At 35.6% G+C, this 23,024-nt stretch overlaps 1 protein-coding gene across 2 annotated transcripts in view; it reads right to left on the bottom strand.

The window, feature by feature from the left end:
• BRWD1 (bromodomain and WD repeat domain containing 1) overlaps positions 1–23,024 on the bottom strand; it is a 120,456-nt gene that overhangs the window by 69,787 nt on the left and 27,645 nt on the right. For both annotated transcript variants that reach the window (XM_079923445.1, XM_079923446.1), the window contains 9 exons: positions 22,525–22,685; positions 21,149–21,370; positions 11,280–11,380; positions 10,054–10,124; positions 8,335–8,435; positions 7,494–7,534; positions 6,183–6,281; positions 3,165–3,315; positions 2,794–2,928 (listed from right to left, as the gene is read on the bottom strand). In XM_079923445.1, the coding sequence (XP_079779571.1) occupies positions 2,794–2,928; positions 3,165–3,315; positions 6,183–6,281; positions 7,494–7,534; positions 8,335–8,435; positions 10,054–10,124; positions 11,280–11,380; positions 21,149–21,370; positions 22,525–22,685 (1,082 nt within the window). The remainder of the gene's footprint in view (positions 1–2,793; positions 2,929–3,164; positions 3,316–6,182; positions 6,282–7,493; positions 7,535–8,334; positions 8,436–10,053; positions 10,125–11,279; positions 11,381–21,148; positions 21,371–22,524; positions 22,686–23,024) is intronic.

Here is a 23,024-nt window from a genome sequence, read left to right on the forward strand (position 1 = left end):
TACCCGCTCGAAAAGCAATAATTCACTACTGCTATACCACACATGACTGAGTGCCAATTAACAAAATGGGGTGGGGGGGAGGAATTAAGGTATTGGGATATTTAGGAACTTGCTGAATAAGATAATCCATGTATACAAATTTGCATTCTCTCATAACATAAAAAGGAAAAAAATGTGTAAATATTTTCCCTCCTATTACACAGATTCACCCCCAGGGTCCTTTGAAGAGCCACCTCCACCACAGCCCAACCTGCACCCTGGCACCACTTCACACCTCTGGCCTGAGACCTTCAGTCCAAGTAAAGCAGAGGAGGGTGGGGAGGGGAGAGCCCTTGGCTGGTAAAGCAAAGATGGTGGCAGCTACTCTCCTATCATACATGTGGAACTTACTGCACCAAAAGCTTTGCTCAGGGTACCTGCTGAGAAGGAAGTTTTCCCAAGTGGGCAAACCTACCTAGGCAGAGCAAGACAGACTCCGGTTTTTACCTGCAGTCTGAAGAGTCCTACACAATGATTCCTGACAAAATCCGACCTTCAACTGTGCCTGGAGAACACTTCAGTGTCACATTATGTTAACTATTTACTTAATGAAATACTGTTTTTGTTAGTAGTTTACAACCCTACGTAATTTGTCTAGCATTAAAGAATTAGGAGACTCTCAGCTGAGCAGTAAAGGTAACAAGAATTCAGTATACAAGGCCAATTTTTGGTGTCTGACTGGAAATAAGATCATCGTTGCCCATTTGAGACTTTTTTCAGATTACTCTTTGGCTTAGAGGTTATTTTAGCTTATATTCTGTTTAAAGCCTGAATTAATGTAGTTTTCTGTTTTAATAGATTAAATTTAGTATGTAATGTTCCTATTGAGTTTTAAAGGCTAATTAAAAGATGGATGTACCTATGAATTTTAAGGCCATAGAAAAACTGAAGAAGGCTTAGTTCTTTTTCCAGTAATTTGAACAGAGATGCAAGTTTCAGAGATGCCCAATGATGTACTTGGGTCAGGCTATTTGAGTTGTTTTAGTGCACTTAATGTTAATAAATAAAAAACTGTATTTTAAACTGTTTGTTGAAGAAACTGTCCAGTGTAAGCACATTGAAGTGAAAATTTTAAGGTCAAAAAAACCCAACAAAAACATGGAACACATGAACTAAGATGGTCTTCAATCAAATATCTAAGAATCATTCACCTATAGGATGCTACTATATTGCCTCAAAAATTAATTATAGTTTGAATTGGATCTCAATATAAACTGAAGAGTAATTTTATAAAACCTATCATATATATATGATATATATATATATATATCATATATATATATAAATCAAAAGTCTTAACAATGTACAAGCCCTTTTACACATTTCCCTCAGAATTTATCCCAAGGAAATAATCAGGGATCTACCTAAACAGCCAAGTATAAAAACATTCAAAGTATTGTTACTGTGCATATTTTAGAAACCACTTAAATACTCAACAACAGTAAATTAAACATATAGGTAACATACTTCTAAGATAGGCTGAATTTACCGTCAAAAATACATTTGCAAATTCTTAAAAAATATTTAAGGGTTTGAAAAACATTCTTTACATAAAATGAGAAAGGATTACAAAACTATGTGCAACAATGCCAACTACTAAATATGTAAAGAACGATGCCATTAGAAAGCCTTCGATGGATACTGATATTTGTGAAAGTTTCATGAGGAACCAGACATTTACATAGTCTCTGAACAAATCAGTTTAAAATTTACAAAGAAAAAACAACTATTTTAAAAATCAGTGGGGAAACTTGGCAGATGCCACCTTAACCAAATATTAATAATTACCACCATATAACAGTGGAACATAAATATCATGTGCCGTCTAATATAATGCATGGACGGCACACTATCATTTATGTTTTATTACATAAAAAAAATGTGAAACAGTATTGTATCATGAAGAAGTATCAGACAAAACAGAGATATCCTGTAACATTATTTGCCTGTAAAAGGGCAAGATATAGGGGAAAAAAAAGGCAGAATTATTGATCTTACAAAACTAGGGATACATAACTACTTAATACAATGCATGATCCTGAATCAGATCCTGGTCCAAGGGGTAAAATATAACTATAAAGGCATTATTAGGACAACTGACAAAATTTGAATGTAAACCTGGATTAGATAACGCTACTTTATCAATGTTAAATTTGCCTATTTTGGTAACTGTATTGTAGTTATGTATAAGAAATTCTAAAAACATGCAATAAGATCGTAATCTGGTTTTCAAATATTCATGTGCAAAAAGCAGAAACACTGAAAAACAAACAATGATGTTCGATTCCCTAGATGACTCTGAGTATTATTTTTTATTATCAAATTTTTTTTTTGGCTGCACCACGTGCCATGTGGGATCTTAGTTCCCCTGCATTGGAAGTGCTGCATCTTAACCACTGGATGGCCAGGAAGTCCCTATTATCAAATGTTTTAATAAATTTAAATAGTGAAAAAGTTGTGTGAATTACCATAATTTTGCCAATTTAAACACAGACAGGGAAAATTCACACACACAAAGCTAAATAAATAAATTTTGAAAATCTTCCCCTCATGTGAATTAGTTATACAGATTAATTTCACATTTGTATGTATGTACGTATATATGGCTATCAGATATTTATCAGACTAGGTAGTACCCTGATTTCTAGAAATATAAACTGCCAAAATATGCAGATAGGTTTCTGGCTACACTTCATTATCCAAATACTTGGAACAAATGCAAACATGCATAAAGATACCTCTCACTCCACTTACCATATTAAAATAATGTTTCATCTTGGTGCCTTTTGTAATATCCCATATAAATATGCTGCCATCATGTCCTGCAGATAACATAATTCTGGAATCAAAGGGATGTGTCTCCAAAACAAATACTTCATCAGCATGTCCCTTTATTCAACAAAGTCATACAGTTAAGGAGGGTTTGCAAGTTACAAGTTTAAAATTAAAAGCCCATATTGTCACAGTGTATAACAGTTTTTAAATATGTATTAATGACAGTAATTTATACATTAGTATATATACAAATTTCTATTCATTTGATAATATAAATGAAACATGTTTATTAAAAATAAAATTATAGTTCAAAAATTTTTGATTTGTTGTATGTTATAAAAACTACCTACCAATAAGTTATGAAGCAGTTGTCCAGTATAAGAATTCCACACTTTGAGGACATGATCATTCACAGCTGTGACAACAATGCTATCATTCTGATTCCAAGCTATCATTGTTACTTTGGGTTTCATAAACCTTTCCTCTTCTAAAGATAAATCTCTAAGAAAAAAAATATGAAATGTGCAATGCTATATGTGTAGGAGGCTGTACAATGTACACAATCCCTCATCAATACAAAAATAATTGAAGTAATCCAGCTCATGTCCATACCTTACCAACTCGATAGAGAGTTCATCACATCTGACCCGCAAAAGATTATCTATAAACAGATAAGGGCAAAATCCCGAGGGGTAAGGGATGATTTACAAACAGTTCGGAGACTGAATACAGGCAGATTTCGGAATACCGCCGCTGCTCATAAAAGCAAAGCTTTTTCTCTCTACCTCTTTTCTAATTATTCCCTTCTCCTGACCCCAAGCCCTATAAGTAATACTTTCAACTGCTTCACTCTCTATAGATGACAAAAAACTTCAGGAAGACAGAAAGAAGGTAATTCATCTTCATGACCCCAATGTCTAGCAAAGTGCCTGACACAGACTCTCAATTTGCTGAACTGTAAATGAGCTGCATTCATCTCTTTCTACTTCCCTATAAACTGTTCCTACAGGTCCTTGCCAAGAACGGTCTTGGATACACGTCTGCAGTGTTTTGCTGCCTTTATGAAAGCAATATGCAAAGCTTCTGTATAAAATACAGCAGTCAGTAGTATGGGGTTGGGGGGACTGGGGGGACCTAGCTGCTTCTGAAATCACAGAGCACATTCTAAGAAATGATTAAGCATATAATAAACATGTATTTTAAAGAAAACGGCTACAAGAATATGGAATGAGTGCTATGTAACACCTATCTATGTAAGCACCATGGAACACAAATGAGAGAATAAATCTAACTAGATTGGTCAGAGGAAGTGTAACATAAAAGACAAAAGGGGACTTCCCTGGTGGCGTAGTGGTTAAGAATCTACCTTCCAATGCAGGAGACACGGGTTTGAGCCCTCGTCGGGGAACCAGGATCCCACATGCCACGGGGCAACTGGGCCATGTGCCACAACTACGGAGCCCGTGCGCCACCACTAGAGAGAAGCCTGCATGCCGCAATGAAGATCCCACATGCCACAACTAAGACCCAACGCAGCCAAATAAATAAAATAAATAAATGACAAAATGGAATACAGGCTAAGACCCTCCACACTTCATTTGAATTTACTAACAGACATGTTGCATTTCATCAAGTTGATTAGCCAAGATTAGAACACTAAAACAAATATATCCATCAATTTTTACACACAGAAAACACTGCCTTTCAAGATTTGAAATAAGTAAAACTTTAAATGAGAAAAGAGTATTTCCACCATGAGGGAAAATACAAGAAAAGTTCTCTCCATGAAGAGAGGGTGACAACAAGAAAAATATATAGTTCTCAGTCTCACTTAAAACTTTTTATTCAAGTTTTTACAATGGTATTCCTATTTTGCCTAATAAAATAATTATTCATGGGCGAATACCATTTCAAATGTTCTTCACTGCCATTCTTTCATTATTATTTACTTTCACACTAAGATGCTTCTAAATATCCAGATCTAACATTTTTAAATAACTGTAAAGATTTGTTTGTGAACAAGGATTATCAGATTTCTAGTATGTATTCTTTCCATTCTCTACCACAGATCATTCCACAAAAATATTAATATCAAATTTATTTTGAAATCCAGTACAACTGTTTGAGCCACAGCAGAGAATGGGTTAATTTCTCCTACTATTACTAAAAATAAAGCAGACATGAAGATCTAAAATGTGTAACATTTCTCAGAAAAACTCCTAAGAATATTGATATGCCTACTCTAGACCAAGCAGTGCTGGAAATTTTCATATGATTTAAAATTGCCAACAATACTTAAAGGCAGGTAGTCTCACTTCCCAGATGATGAAACAGATTAATAAATATTAAATGATGTTGTCAAAATTATATAGCTTTAAACAGTGTAAATGGTATTTGAGCAAAGGTCTGACTCCAAAACACATATTCTTTCTACCACCTGTACTGCCTCCCAAAATATACAAACCAAAAAAGCAATGTATTTGAAATTTGTAATATTTATCTTGCAAAGTACTAAACTTATCTCAAAGATGCTAAAGATACGTTTTTGAGACTTTGGAGGTTGAGGGAGGGGGACAGACAAACTTGCCTTCAATGCCACTTTACAAACCAAAATTTCAGCATACAAAAAGAAAAATTTTCACTCCCACTGGAGCCTAATTTTTTTAAACCTAAATAAAGTGTGTTTGCTTTTTTCGCCAGACGTAGCTGTGTCTTCTTAAAAATTCCAAAAATCCTACCTTCAAAAAGTAGAATTTTCTGAAAATTTTCACATTTGATATACTTGAGTTATTTTTATATATTTTTTGAAATAGTAGGCGGGGATTTCCCTGGTGGCACAGTGGTTAAGAATCCGCCTGCCAACACAGGGGACACGAGTTTGAGCCCTGGTCCAGGAAGATCCCACATGCCGCGGAGCAACTAAGCCCATGCACCACAACTACTGAGCCTGTGCTCTAGAGCCTGCGAGCCACAACTACTGAAGCCCATGTGCCTAGAGCCCGTGCTCCACAACAAGAGAAGCCACTGCAATGAGAAGCCCATGCACTGCAACAGAGTAGCCCCCGCTCGCCACAACTAGAGAAAGCCCGCGTGCAGCAACGAAGACCCAACGCAGCCAAAAATTAATTAATTAATTCTTAAAAAAAAAAGAATATATGAGGTTTAAGTATTTAACTGTCAGATGTGCAGGAGGGAGCCATTCACTTAGATCGTAGCTCTTCTAATAGGAGGTGGCTCCAGTCCCCTGAACAAAGCGATCAACCAACCAGAGAGAGAGAGAGAGAGAGAGAGAGAGAGAGAGAGAGAGAGAGAGAGAGAGACCAAGTACTTAGGATGCACCTACTTAGAAACAAACCATCTCAACTTACCCTGAGATTCTTGTAGCCATATCCAGTAAGATGCTTCTCCATTCTAACTGCTCAAATCTCCAAATCCGTGCTGTTCCATCTCTGCTACCACTTAAAAACCTTAAAAGAAAAGAAGATCTTCTACTCACATACGTGCTACCAAGGGCTACAGTTAATATTTCAAGTGAAAAAATTTTTATTGTAGCTATCTTGACTGCAGGTAAATCTATAGGTGTTTATTCCAAAAGACACGGAATTTAGCACGTATCTAAACAGAGAAAATCTGGTTTGCTATGATTTGCCTAGCCCTATTAAGTAAAGCACATTTCAAACTCAATCACTAGCTTCTCGAATAGATTGAGTTTTGAAAAGACAATGTACAATAAGTATTTGGAGGGGGGGTGGGGGGGAGAAGGACAATTAAAGATGTATGGAAGATGGGCTTCCCTGGTGGCGCAGTGGTTGAGAGTCCGCCTGCTGATGCAGGGGACACGGGTTCGTGCCCCGGTCTGGGAAGATCCCACATGCTGTGGAGTGGCTAGGCCTGTGAGCCATGGCCACTGAGCCTGTGCATCCGGAGCCTGTGCTCCACAACGGGAGAGGCCACAACAGCGAGAGGCCCGTGTACCACACACACACAAAAAAAATGTATGGAAGAAACAGTAAGACCAAAAGCACCATTATAAGCATTTTAACTCTAAACTCAAATTAATTCATGCTAGCCATGTGTAAAAATAAATCATTTAATAAAGTTAAGTGTTAAAAAATCACAGTTTAGGAAAGGTACCTGAAAAGACACTGGGGACCATAAAGGATATAATTTAAGTGATAATTCTGTTGTACTACATCACAGTGATTGGGAGATTAGAAAAGATTTTCTTTTAACTACTCAAATATAACAAATTTCTTTATCTTTACACCTAATTTTCCTATAAATCAAACATTTAGCCAGCAGCGAGATAAAGAAAAACTACTTTTTGGTCATAGGAGGCTGCAGAAACTACAATTCTAAAAACTTACATTTAATTGTTTCCTCCCTGCCCCAGACACTTTTCCTTCAATTATTACATTTACTAACAAGTACCTGCAATATGATATATACCTACAAAGTGATATATTAGTTATACTAATAGGAAGCATAGTATATTTACCTAAAAACACACCCACAAATACAAACACGGTGGGGGGTGGGGGTGGGGTGGGATGAATTGGGAGATTGGGATTGACATGTATACACTGATGTGTATAAAATGGATGGCTAATAAGAACCTGCTGTATAAAAAAAATTAAATTAAAAAATTTAAAAAAACAAACACACACACACTTACTTACCGATCACCATTGTTACAAAATTGGATACTATCAACTTTATCCTAAAGAGGGGAAAAAACCAAACACAAAAGTAATCATCTACATAGTCTGTACACAAAGAAAACCCACTCAGTTTTACAGCCAGAAGCATATTTGGTTTAAAGCTAGAGATATGCACTTACGCTGCTTAACCCTGCCATTCAAACATATATTGTACGTTTAAGTGCAAAGAATCTAACTACAAACCTAATAAGACTAAGATACAGCTCTTGTCTCAAAGACAGACACATGTGGTAAAAAGAAGCCTACTTCTAAAATTAAAGCAGTATTTGCAATTAATTACATCTGTATAAAAATTGACGTGTAGATAGTGATCAAAATAAAAGGTTTAAATAGCTGAAAACAAGGCATATTCACTTCGATGATTATGTGCAAAAAATAATAATAATAATTTCTTTTAAAGTGATTTTTTTTATCAAATAACTTCACAGAACTTCCTATAGGAGAAAAGATGACCTGACCGCTAACCAGCACTCCAGAATACTGAAGAGTTATCTATCTTAGTACACATTGATAAAACAGCATTCTAATTTCATGAGTTTGGTTTAGATAAATAGACCCAATTCAAACCTAATCACCCAGATTAATTATCATAATCAAGAGTTTGGACTTAAAGCTGAAATAACCACTGCAAAGTATTTGGCACCATAAGGTGCTGAGTTTGTCAATATCATGTTTCACCTCCAATTCCCCCTAAATTTAAGTTAAAATTAAAATCAGTAACAATTTCCCTTAGCAATATGAGGCTATGTACCAACAGGAATATTAACAATCTACAGAATTTTAAAACGTGAATACTTACAGTGTGACTTTCAAGTTCTGCGATTTTTTCAGGTGCTTCAAAACCCAAAAAATACATTCTGATTACATGATCAGTACTACCTGTGGCTAAAAACATACCACCTGAAATAAAAATTTTAAGGTTTAAAAAATCCAGTTTGTAACAAATATCTTAACCAAATTTCTATATTAAATTAAGCAAGCTCTCTATGCCAAAACTAAATTTATCTCAATAAATCTGTTTTCTAATTCATTATATAAAGAACTTTTAAAATTAATGCAGTGTAATGCTGTGACTTTTAGGAAGAAATACATATTTGGTCTTCATCCCTTTTTCTGGCAGAACTCCTCAAACCCTTAGAATGTCCTAAGTGAAGTGATACTGGTGTCTTGATTTTCATCAAACCCATTTCAAACACAACAGAGTTTATGTTAATGAGGTGACTTTTGGAAAGCATCTATGGATGGGAGCTAACTGCTAGGGGAACCAACCATGTGATAAGAGACCTGGGAGAGAGCTGAATCAACACTGACGACCAATGATTTAACCAACTGTGCCTATGTAATGAAGCCTCCATAAAAAACTCAAAAGGGCAAAGTTCAGGGCTTCTCTGGTGGCGCAGTGGTTGAGAGTCCGCCTGCCGATGCAGGGGACACGGGTTCGTGCCCTGGTCTGGGAAGATCCCACATGCTGTGGAGCGGCTGGGCCCGTGAGCCATGGCCGCTGAGCCTGCGCGTCCGGAGCCTGTGCTCTGCGACGGGAGAGGCCACAACAGTGAGAGGCCCGCGTACCGCAAAAAAAAGGGCAAGGTTCAGAGAGATTCCAGGTTGATGGACAGGTGGAGATCAGAGAAGAATAGCACACCCAGAGAGTGCCCCTTCCCATGTACTTTATCCTATGCATCTCTTCCATCTGGCTATTCCTGAATTATATCCTTTTATAATAAACCGAAAATCTAGTGAGTAAAATGTTTGAGTTTTGTCAGCTGCTCTAGCAAATTAATCAAACCCAAGGAGGAAGTTGTGGGAATCTCTGCTCTATATAGCCCATCAGTCAGAAGCACAGGTGACAACCTGGTCTGAGGCTGGGGGTAGGTGGGGCATCTTGTAGGACTGAGTCCTTAACCTGTGGGATCTCACACTATTCTCTAGGTAGGTAGTGTCAGAATTGAGTTGAATTATAGGACACCTAACTAGTGTCGGAGAATTGTTTGGTGGTGCTGGGGTGGGGGGGGAGGGCAGGAAGCACACATCAAATGAGGCTTAATTTTTAAAAGTTAATTCAGACTGGAAATGTTCACTATCTCCTTCTGCTGTATTAGTTGTGACAATGACTTTAAGATGCTGCGGCTCTGAAAATGCATGAAAAGGGGCTCTGCTTTCCGAACAGCTTTACACACCTAAACCTAGCTTTGGAATATAAAGTTCACTTGTTCAAATTTTCAGACTTCTATGGGGAAAGATCTTTGACCTCTCCCAAAAAGAAAGGTTTCACACAAGTCCACTGTACAAGAAAATGGAGAATAATTTCACAAGATGTGTGGAAAACAAATTTAAACTACCAAAAACATGCAGTTCAGTTAAAAGAACCACATTCTTGGTTTATCATACACACAGGGCACATGGCACAAGAACTGCTCATATGGACACTTTAAGCCTCCTTTCTGCCAGCTCTCTCTCATAATGTGGTCATTCAAAATGCTAAAATAAAACTAAGAAAAAAACACTAAAGTTATCTTACCAACACTAAAAGAAGAACAAAGCATTTGAACGCCTGGTCTAGGCTTTTCAGTGAACTTCAGGGGACGTGGACTTGAAAAGAAAAATACATTAGTTTAGCACATTAACATGGTTTAAAATATTGGTTTTAATCTAGCATATTTAAATGTTATAATCTTATTTCTAGTACCTCACAGTATACCAAATATTTCCACATATGCTGTTATAGCTGGATGGATTTCAGAGAACTGTCCAATCCCCAAACTTATACAGAACATAGTATACAGAAAGAGCAAGCCTACTAACCCCCGTTCTGTAACTTAGGTGACTAAAGCTCAGACAGTGTGAGAGAATCCATTATCGAGGCCGCAGAGTAGGATGTAGAACCACCGGGTGATAGCATGGTCCAACAGAAAGGGCATGCGAGCCACACGTGTAACTTTAAATTTTTAGTAGCCACATCATTAAGTATAAAGATAAAACTAGGGTTTTTTAGTAGCCACATTATAAGTAAAAAGATAAAATTAGTTTTACTTCATTTAAACCAATATATCCAAAATATCACATCAATGTTAGTAAAATTTTATTGAGAACTTTAGGTTCTTTCATATTAAATCTTTTAAATCTTCCAGATCATACTAGACACTAATAATACATCTCAATTTGAACAGTTTTCATCAAAAATACTTGATCTGTACTCAGATTTCATAAAACTTATAGATGAAAAACTAAATTCACATATTCAAGTTGTTTGAAATACGTTTAAAAGTTTTGTAATAACTGAATCGTATCAGTTAAATTTAAATTAATAATTCGATTCCTCAATTGCACTAGCCACACCCGAAGTGCTCAGTAGAGACATGTGGCTAGCGGGTAACACACTGGGCAGTGCAGGGCTATGATCCAGGTCTGATTCTTAAAGGATCCTTCCTAAATTTCTGCCCATGTAATTATACTTTTCTAACATTTTTCAAAATGTTCACATATATACTATCACTTTTTCTTTTTCAAAAAAATGTGCCCACTAAGACAGCATGGCTATGCTCCTTTTACATATCCAACTATCTAAATCGTACAGTGTAAACAGTAGTCAATATGGCACATATGCTGTGTTTAACAAAAATTAAATTCAAAAGTAAAAACGGAACCACAATACACAATTTCTCTTTATAATCAGATTTCATTTCACTAGACTAAACTGTAACAACATTAAAAAAGAAAACTTATTACACAATTAAAGTCACTTACCTGAATTTCAGGGATTCTAAATCCCACTGCCAAAAACAAACTGTCCCATCAGCACCAGTAGAGACCATGTATCTTTGAGAGCCTTTGGCCATTGGGCTAAACTAAAAAGGAATAACATTTGCAATTCAGTTTCCTGAGCTGCTACTGAAGTTAAACAGTTTTTCAAAGTTAACTTCAACTAACACTTTAAGTAAAACACAAGAAATCCAAAACATAGGTAATATTATTGCAGTGAAAACTCATAACCTGTAAAAAATGAAGTCTATCTCTAATTTGTAAATGTAATGTGATCTCAATAAATGATTATTTTCAAAACTAACAAGAACAGTCAGAAAAACTTTTACAAAGAGAAAAGTAAAGATCTAGTCCTATCAATGTGAAACCGACCACAAAGCCAATTAATTAAAACTATGGGGCACAGTAGGTACACAATGACAGAATGACCAATGGAAAAATGTGAAGTCCAAACTGGACCCTAATACGCAAGACTTAAGATAAAGGAGCCATCTCAATCAGTTGAGGAAACAATGGATCGTAAATGCATAAATGGTAAAGGGACAACTGTGCAACAATCTGGGAAAAAATGGATCCATTCTTCAGACTGTAAAGCAGGATAAATTCCAAGTGATCAACACTTTAAATATTTAAATAACAAAACCATAAAAGTATTATAAGAAAACACAAAAATTATATCGTAACTTTGGAACAGGGCTAACATTTGTGCTACACAAACAAGCTAGAGAAAGCAAGATCAATTTGGTCCAGAGACATCCTGGACCAAAGGCAGCTTTTAAGGCAGCTTAAAAGACAGAAAAATATAAGGAAAACAAGAAAAACGCACTAGGCAAAGGAATAAGACGAACAAAAATACAAAAGTGAGAGGGAATGTGATAGTTAACAGAAAGATCTATAAGACTAAGTGTTCATTTTGGAAGTGGTATGGAAATGGGTTAAATGGATAGAAAATCTGGACCCAATAACACCAAGTTAAGAGGTTAACTGTAGTTCTCAAGTAAAACACTGAAGGCAACCCAAAGATCTGTCTGACAGCAGTATATAATATTGATTGAAAAGGAACAGATAAGATAAAGAACCAAGAATCAATCCAATTGATCCAAGAACCTTAACTGGACGGCAGTACCCCCTACCTTCATGAAAGAAGCAACACAACTTGCTGACTCATGAGACATTCAAGATAAAGGAACTTATGCAAAAGGAAGACCAGTATTGCCATTAAGAGAAAAGGAAGTGTTGGGAAGAAATGGGTTGGTTTTGTTTTTCCGTATGAGTTACATACTTACTTATCATTACAACATGCCAGAGAGAGATAGTTTATTATCTCTGTTTCATGCTTTTCCCCAAGGTTATATACACTTTGTAAGAGAGATAAAATTTGAACCTACGACTTCTTCAGTGAAGCTTCTTCTAAGCTCCTTCTCTTCGAATATATGAAATCAAGGGTTTTTTAAGTGATTATTTACATCTAAGTAGATATGTTTCAGAATATGGACTAACAATGAGTTTTAGAGAATATCCCATTAAAAGTAGTAACTGAAATTATATTAACAATTGGATAATTCTTGTTAATTAAAACAAGGTAAAATTTGTAACCTTGCAAACACAGAGTAAAGAATTTTAATTAAAATTAAAATTAGTTAGAACACAGGTCACTTAATATGACAGATACACAAGACGTTTGTTGCTCTCTATTTTGTCTCACTGATGTCTTTGTCTAGCCCTGGGTTGACACTATACTGTTTATAACATCTTTTAAAGCATTTTTAAATACCTAGTATCGCAAAAAGTTGAGGGTTTTTTTTGAGGGATTGGGTGGGTGGTTGGCTATTTGTGCTTATCTTTCTCTTTCTAAATGAACTTGATAACATGCCAAGTTCCATTAAAACAAAGCAACTGGGATTTCAAATGTAAATACACTGACTTTACACCATGATCTGGAGATGTGACAGCTTTACAACATTGAATCTCCTGATTCAGGAGCATGGTAGAAATTTTCACTTATTTAGACTATTCCCTCCCCACCACCCAAGGTTCTGCCATTATTTTTAAGACCTTTCCCCGTCTCCTGGTAAGTTTACTCCTATGTGAAGCTTTTGTTGCTATTATGAATTATGTACTTTTTTCATTATATTTGCAAACTGATTATTGATGGTTTATAAGAAAGTTTTGGTTTTAGGACATGGGTCCTATATCTAAATGTTTTACTAAGCTCTCAGCAGTTCTAATAGGTTTTATAGAATTCACCAGGTAAATCCTCTTAAGTTTGCGTTTTAAGAGATTTTTTTTTTTAGTACCCAACAGGCATTTTTAACTTTTGAAGCCTTCCTTTTACTGTTTCTAAGTAACAACATTTCCTCAAATGCAGTATCGCTGACATATAGCCATGTTTTATTAACCAACCTCAAAGCTACTCATCGATGACTGTAACATGCACCTCTAAATAAAGGAAACAGTAAGAACTGCAATTTCTCAAAGTCCCTTTTGGCTTTGTGATTCTGTACTGCAATCTCACATGTCTACTTCCAAAGTCAAAACAGTTTTCCTGAAATCACACATCCTGAGTAACTGTCTAGTATATAACATGTGCCTGAGAGCATAATAACTTCTACTTTTACAACTTATTCAGTGACAAAATAAGCAGTCTTTAATATATGTTGATCCTCTATTTTGCTATTAAAGAATGCATTATTTAAAGGTAGTAAGCCGTCCTACTAACTGTTAAAATGCAAATCTTTCCTGTGTGCTCACATGTGCATTCTAGACAGAGCTATTAGCATGGGGGAGTGGAGGAGGGGGTAAAATTCACACAACGTTAAATTCACCACTTTAACCATTTTAAAATGTATAATTAAGTGGCATTTGGTACATTCACAATACTCTGCAGCCATTATCACTATCTAGTCCCACAACTACTGTAAGATTAAACTGAAATCTGTCAAGGCATTTTCCATTGATTCTCTTGGCTTTTTCAAGTAGGTAATCAAACTGTTTGAAAAATGAGAATTTGGGGGACTTCCCTGGCAGTCCAGGGGTTAGGACTCCATGCTTTCACTGCAGGGGGCAGGGGTTAGATCCCTGGTCAGGGAATTAAGATCCCACATGCCACACGGCACGGCCAAAAAAAAGAAAATGAGAATTTTTTTCTCTTTCTTTCCAATATTTATACATTTTTGTTTTTTCTTGCTTAGTAGTACTTGCTAATGTTGAACAGTTGCAGTGATAGTATAGCATTTGTTCATTTTCCCCAAATGTCGCTTTGCAATCTTTCAAATCTGCATAAAAGCTGCAAGAATAGTACAATGAACACTCACATACCAGTCACCAAGATTCACCAATCGTTAATATTTTGCCACACTTGCCCCTGGCTACTGGATGGACTTGAACCATCTGAATCTAAGTTGCAGACATCATGACACTTCAACCCTAAAATCCTCAGCATGTATCTCCTAAGAACAATGATATTCTCCTACATAATACATTTATTAGACTCAAGACATTTAATATACAATTAATATTGAAATTTCCCCCAATTTCTCAGATGTCCATTATAGGTTTTCTTTTTTTTTTCCTCTCTTAAAGACAGGATCCAAATCACATATTTATATTTGTCACAGTTTTTTACTTCCCTTATAAAATAGTTCTCCCACCTTTTGTCTTTTTGAAACTAAGCTTTTGAAGGATATAGATTGCTTTCATAAACTGTTAATTTGCATTTGTCTGACTGCTTCCTCATGTGATTCAGGTTAAACATTTCTGACAGAAATACTAACAGGTAGAGAAAGAATTTTAACTACAGATTCAATGCATTTTATAGTTACAGGTCTATTCAGATTTTATTTCTTTCTGTGCCAGTCTTAGAATAATTCACTTTTTCAAATTTTCCATATAAAACTTTTAAAATATACTTTTTAGTGTCTGAAGGGTCTATAGTGATTCCCTTTTTCAAATATGATAATATTTATGATATTTCTATTTTGATCCTAAATTAATCTCAGTCTTACACCACTTTTAGTATTTCATTCAAAGAACTTCTGGCTTTGTTGATACTCTTTACTGTTATGATTATTTTTTCCATCCTTAATTGTTTCCTGTTCTTTTTCTAACTTTCTGAGAAATACATCTAATCACTGAATTTCAGCCTTTTCTTTAATATATGCATTGAGGGCTATAAACTTCCCTTTCAGCACTGCTTCAGCTGGGTATTAATTATCTACTGTTGTATAACAAACTATCCCAAAACTTAGCTACTGGAAACAACAGTAAATATTCATTATTTCACAGTCTCTAAGGGTCAAGAATTTAGAACAGCTTAGCAGGGTGGTCCTGGCTCAGGGTCTCCTGAGGTTGAAGTCAAGATGTCAGCCCAGGCTTAAATGAGGATGGAGGACATGCTTCCAGAAAGGCCAACTCACACGGCTAAGGTAGGAGACTCCAATTATTCACCATGAAGACCTTTCCATAGGGCTGTCTGAGTGCCCTGTCGACATGACACAGCAGGCATCCCTCAAGACAAGTGAGTCAAGAGAATAAGACAGATGTTTCCATTCACGTCAAGAGAATAAGACAGTGACTCCCACTGTCTTATAACCTTTCACAATCAAGCAATGGAAGTCACCCTACATCACTTTCCCAGTATCCTATAGGTTACACAGGTCAACCCTATTCAACAAGGAGACTACCAATGGGTAACAGCATGAGGAGGGAAGAATCACTGGGCACCATCTTGGTGGCTGGCTACCAAACTCTATATCCCACAAGTTATAATTATAATATTTTCATTATTAATCAGTTCAAAATATTCTCAAATTTTTATTGTGATTTCATCTTTGATGCATGGGTTACATAAAAGTGTATTGCTTAATTTATAAAAGTGAGGATTATTCTATTAATTCTGGCTGGTAGTTAATTTCCAGCTTAATAGCACTACTGGAGAATATACTTAAGATTATTTTCAGTATTTTCAAATTTATTGAGAACTTAGTTTAAGGGTTGGAATGTGGACAATATTTATATAATAATCCACTTAAGACTGAAAAGAAATGATGTGAATATAATACGCAGTGTTCTAATGTATCATACAGATCAAGCTTATTATTTACATTGTTCAAATCTATATTCTTAATGACACAGATTGTTCTTCCAACTACTGAGAGAGTCAGAGATGTGCTTATTGCCCATTAATATTATGGAGGTCTATTTTTCCCCATATGTTCTATTTTTGCTTAATGTATTTTGAGGCTGTGTTACTGAACACATACAAATTCAGAACTCTTCTTCCTGCCTAATGAAACATTTAATCATTATAAATTGTCCCTCTTTATCTCTAAAATTGGTATTTGCCTTAATGCCTTTTTATCTAATAATATTAGTATGTTATACCAGCCTTCTTATGGTTAATTTTTGGATAATTGTTTCCATCCTTTACTTTTTTTTACATCCAGACTCCCTATACCCTTATATTGAAGGTGAGGTTTGTTTTTCAATTATGTCTGAAATCTTTCTCTCTTATCTGGACCATTTAATGCATTTACAAGTAATCTATGATTACAATGCCATTTAATGATATCCTAGTTTCATCTCAGTACTTTTCCTACACTCTTTTTCTTTCCTTTCTTGCTTTTTTATTATTCCATATTTCCCCCTCTATTAAGCTTAGTAGTTATATATTCTCTTGCTAGTCTTTTAATTATTTTAGAGATTATGAAATGCAAAGATCTAACAAATACTAAAGTTACCTCCTCCCTATATACAAGCTATTACTACTGTTAGTTTAATTCCATACATAATTTAAAACCCTAAGACATTACATGTGTTGCATGGAGTCAATGTTTATTTCCATTTGCTCACACACATTGTTTTTTTAATTCTTCATTCTTTCTTATTCCAAGCCTGGGATCACATTCCTTCTCTGCCTAATAGATACTATTTCGAATTCCCTTTAGTGCTGTTCCATCATAAGAAACTCTCCATTTGTCTGAAAATGTGTTTATTGTAGTTCAATGGTATTTTCAGTAGGTTCAGAATTCAAGACTGGCAGTCACTTCCTATTAACACTTTAAGAAGAGTACTCCTTTGTCTATCAACTTCCACTGCTTCTACTGAGAAGCTAGCCGTCAGTTTTATTCCTTCTTTATTTTCCCCTCTGGTTACTTAAGATTTCACTTTGTCTTTGGTTTTAAAGCTTTTACTGTAATGTTTAGTATGTCTGTATATTTATTCTGCCCAGGATCCTTAGTGTTTCTTCAATCTGTGGCTTTATTTCTTTAGCGTATTTTGCAAAATTCTCAGCTATTATCACTACAAACAAAGCTTTTGCTTCATTCTCTCCTCTTCTTCAGGAATTCCAATTACACATATGGTATATATGTATGTATACACGTGTGGAATCTTTTCAGCATTTCCTGTCTATTTCTTAATCTCTTTCAGTACATTCCAAACTCTTCCCTCTGTGCTTCCATCTATTTATTTTCTTCTAACCCCATTTCCAGCTCATTAATTCTCTCTTTGATTTCTTCAGTTGCATCTAATACACTGTTAAAACCATCCACTGAATTATTAAATTCAGTTATATATTTCAATTCTAGAATTTCCTTTTTACTAACTTCTAGTTCTGATGAAATTTGCATATTTATTATGAATTTATTATGCATACATACTTCCAAGATATATCCTCCCCAACCCTACAAGTCTGTCAAAATTTCAGCTAAGCTTCTCAGCCACCTCCTGTGAAACTGGCATATGCCTTCAAACTCAAGTTCCTCTCCCTGGGCTTTCCTTATTTACTGTATCTTGGTCCCATAATTTCTCATTCTATTAGTACTTCAGATACTTTTGTCACCCTCATCCAGCTTTTCTATAGTTGCCAGCTCTGCATTATGTCTTTTACTCCTGAAGAATGTTCACTTGATCCTCTTAGATAGACAAAAGGTTCTACCTCTAACCCAGTTAAGTCTAATACTAACATTTTTGAGAATGTAAATTATATTAAGTGACACTGTATACTGCTACCCATGAGAAAGGTGTGTGCTAAAATACTGAAAGTGATTATTTCTAGATGGTAAGATTATGGAAGTCTTTAATTTTATTTGCTATTAACTACTGTCTAATTTTTTTGCAAACCATATTACTTACATACCATTTTTTTAATAAAAAGAAAACCTTTACTAAAATTTAAAATGGTTTATACATGCCAGTAACAACAAGGCAAAGAACATGAAAAAGATTAATAACTAAAATCATGCATTTGCTTGACTTTGAACTTCAGAGTAACCACTAGCAAGCACAGATAAGCCTTCTGAAGTATAAAAACCTATCACCACCCAAGGAGAGTTTTTTGATATATTCAGTAGGTAGTAAACACATGTGGGCCCCCATTACCAAAAGAATGGGGCTTTCAGTGAAGTCCAGAGCTCCACTTTCACACTGAAGAATTCCCTAATGGTTTTAAGACAGACACCCTCAAAAAGTATTATAAATGTTCTTATTTGCTGTTATGTTGCCTATAAGTTCATACCAAATAACAAAATGAAAAAAATTTTTTTAACCTCTAGAACATAGCTAGGATTTGAATTAATTTTTAACCTATGAAATCCTCTAGAGAACAATATACTCCTTGCCAAAAAATAAACAGGCAAATCAAAAATTTTGCTTACATTTTCAAAGTAAAACACAACCCCAATTAGAGTTGTCATCCTTCAAAAATAAGTCTGCAGTCTTTATTCTTCAAGAATATTGGCCACAGGAATTGAGAAAAGTCACTTCTATCACAGAACTTCACACCAAATCTACTTATAGACCACTTAACATATACCCTAGGTAAATTCACATATGAAAATGAAACCACTCTGCTTGTCTTACTCAAACTCAAATCAGAAGCACCAACATGTCTTAAAAGGCCTTACAAATCATTATCTACTAACAAAACGTAATTTTCAAAAAAAAAAAAAAAATGACTGAGTAGCACCATTCTCAGTACTAATGGATCTAAGACGACTGCAGAGTCCACCAGACGTTCAATGCCTGGAAGAACATACCTCAAGGTAACCAAGCCTCTCGATCAATGATCCTGAAAGTGTAGTCCCTAAGGGGGAGCAGGGCTTCCCTGGTGGCGCAGTGGTTAAGAATCCGCCTGCCAATGCAGGGGACACGGGGTCGAGCCCTGGCCCGGGAAGATCCCACATGCCACGGAGCAACTAAGCCTGTGCACCACAACTACTGAGCCTGCGCTCTAGAGCCTGCATGCCACAACTACTGAAACCCGTGCACCTAGAGTCCGTGCTCTGCAACAAGAGAAACCACCGCAATGAGAAGCCCACGCACTGCAACAAAGAGCAGACCCCGCTCGCCGCAACTAGAGAAAGCCTGCACACAACAACAAAGACCCAACGCAGCTAAAATTAAATAAATGAATAAATAAATAATAAAATAAAAGATACAATGAAATAAAATTTTTAAAATAATAATAATATATAAAGGAGAAGCAGAAGCAGCACTCGAGAACTTGTTATGAAGGCAAATTCTCAGGCCCCGCCTCCAACATTCTGAATCAAACAAAATTTCTGGCACTGGGGCCTAGCGATCTGTGTTTTTTTGTCTTTTTTTGTTTTTATATAAATTTATTTATCTATATTTGTTTTTATTTTTGGCTGCGTTGGGTCTTCATTGCTGCATGCGGGCTTTCTCTAGTTGCGGTGAGCAGGGGGCTACTCTTCGTTGCGGTGCGCAGGCTTCTCATTGTTGTGGCTTTTCATTGTCGTGGCTTCTCTTGTTGCAGAGCACGGGCTCCAGAGCGCAGGCTCAGTAGTTGTGGTGCACGGGCTTAGTTGCTCCGCGGCATGTGGGATCTTCCCGGACCAGGGATCAAACCATGTCCCCTGCATTGGCAGGCGGATTCTTAACCACTGTGCCACGAGGAAAGCCCCGCAATCTGTGTTTTAAACAAGGCCTCCAAGTGATTCTCATGCACATTAAATAAAACTACTGCTCTGGATCCAACAACCAACTTACAAGAAATACAAAGAAACATGTTATCTACTCCACAAGGAAGCAAATGGTACCCAAACTGTGGGAACTCTATAGATAAACCCAACTTCCTCAACAAAGAAACTGCAAGTGGTTATAAAAAAAAAATTGGACAACACTGTGCAATTGTTTTAAAATTCTTTTAATCTATAGCAATTGTAAGGTACAGGCTTTGTCTGATTCCTAATTCAAACAAACTAAACAAAATAATGCTATTTATGAAACAACTGGAAATTTGAACATCAACAAACAAGTGTGATGATAATGTTTCTAATAAAACACAGTATGTCTTTTAGGAAGACATACTGAAGTTTTTTACAGAAGAAATGATATGAAATCTAGGATTTGCTTTGGGTACAAGGTGAAATGGCTGAAGAAGAATTGGCCTGAGGTGATGGGCACATAGGGGTTCATCATACTATTCTGTCTACTGTGTATGTGGTTCAAAATTAACATCCCCCATGAAGGAAAAAAATTAATATATTTCAGCAAATTTAATCCACTCATCAAAATCCACAAGTCTTAAATTGATGATTTTTCTCCTTTAACACCATGAGTGTGTAATGACACTCATTCAGTTCAACTATAAACCTTACGGAAACAATAAGTCATCCATCAAGCCTTTATATACAGCTCTTAACTGCATTACATATTTGTTACATCACCCTTCTAAGATTCATGGAACTATGATTAATTATATTTCTCTTCATTACTAAATTTAAAATAGAGCATATAACTACTAAGCATCTTACTATTTCTCATCTCCAAAGAAAAAGAGTTTTAAAGGAAAAGGAGATAATACACAAATGTGAACACTAAAGCTGGTTTACCTGTAAAGATGTAATTGACCCCGTGTGTCCTTGGAGCACAGCAACTGGAGCACAAGTTCTCAAGCACCACACTCTAATTATTTTATCACAGCTCCCTGCAGCAATCATTGTATTCTCATAGTTTACTGCCATATCTGAAATTTCTGCAGAATGACCTCTTAATGTGGATAATAGGCGGCCATTGTGTGTTGACCAAATCTTCACCAAACAATCATCTGAACCCTGAGAAAAAATACACCCAAAAATAAAATGTTAATACAGCAAGGCTTTTTTATCATTTAAAAAAATACCATTTACATGTCACTCAAATTAAGTGTCTATAACTCCTCCTCTCTTTCCAACTGTAGAACATTCTGCAAATTATGAATCTTACAGCCAACAACACTTACAATAGTTTTTTCTGACAGCCAAGAACACTTATAATAGTTTTTTCTTCAAATCAAATAATAAAGGTACCTTGAAGTTTTCATTTCTATGGCTTAGACTTATTATAAATACTATTTTCCCCAAATTCTCTGCCATGGAATAAGTCCAACTAAAAGTTCATGGCTCACCCATTTCAATTAACAATGGTTAAACGTTCGTTTAGCTCACATCAAGCTAAATAATTTGACAAATGTTAGTTAAGACTGATCTATGTTTCACAAGTTGATTAAGTGGCAATTCCAAAAACAAAAAATAATGGGACTAGAACACTCATTTTAAATAACTAAGCAACAGAGTCTCAAATTTATAGTACCAGCAAGCATCCATCCATTCAGCAAATATTTGAGTATCTACTGAGTCTCAACAACTGAAAAATGAAATTTAAACTTCTTACCCACCTTAATTTTCCCTTAAAACATTAAAATGGTAAATTAAATTCCAAATATTTACATATAGTTTTACAACAATTATAAAATAATCTTTCAGTGTTAATCAATTCCCCTAGATCATGATTAATCAATGTGAATATGAATCACCTGTAGAGATTTGGATTTGGGGGAAGGGGGTCTTTTTGATTAATGTAGAGGGGTTTTGGGGGGATTGTTTTTGGTTAATACATACTATAACCTAATTCAGTAGGTCTAGAATGGGCTGGAGGGGAAGTACTAGGAATGCATATTTTTAAGCATCCTTGATGATCATGCTCAAGAACCACTGTTCTAAATCAGTTTATCACAAAAAACACACAAGGCCTGATTATCTGCATCTGAATCACTTGCGATACTGAATAAAAATGTAAATTCATGGGCCCCACACCAGACCTACTGAGTCAAAATTCCTGACAAAGAGGAAAGATAGAATCTACATGTTTTATAAGATTTTCTAGATAATTCTGAGGCACACTAAAGTGCTCCAGATGATACCAAATTGAGTTTAAAATGTTAACTCACTGTAAAGATTCTATGTCCTGTCCTATCAAATGCTACACAGTAAACAGCAGATAGATGTCCGAGAATCCTTCTGTGCATTTTTATATGCTGATACATAGTTCCTGGAAATGCTGTGCTAAAAGTGGAACACCCTGTGAGTTGTTTTCCTCGATGTATCTCCACTAGGAAATAAAAACAATGAAAGTGGTTAAGGGGGAGCCAATATGTAAAAAGCTAAGAAAACCTCCAAAACAATTTCTAGAGGGTCACAAAAATCAATGCTCGAGAAATCCTAAAGACGAAGTTTCTTCCCAATTCTCTTCTACTATAAGCACTAGTACACACTTCTTATTAAAATAAGATTGTTTTCATTGACTTTTATTACTTTTAGTAATAATTTTAGGAAAACCACAAATCTGAAACAACATTACCAGTACTACCTTTTAAGTTTTAATATAGAAGTTACAAAGTTGGTCAAGAAATTTAAAAATGGTTTTGGGCCTCTAAAAAGTCAACCTCAC

This window comes from Stenella coeruleoalba (assembly GCF_951394435.1).
Source record: "Stenella coeruleoalba genome assembly, chromosome: 5".
Taxonomy (NCBI): domain Eukaryota; kingdom Metazoa; phylum Chordata; class Mammalia; order Artiodactyla; family Delphinidae; genus Stenella; species Stenella coeruleoalba.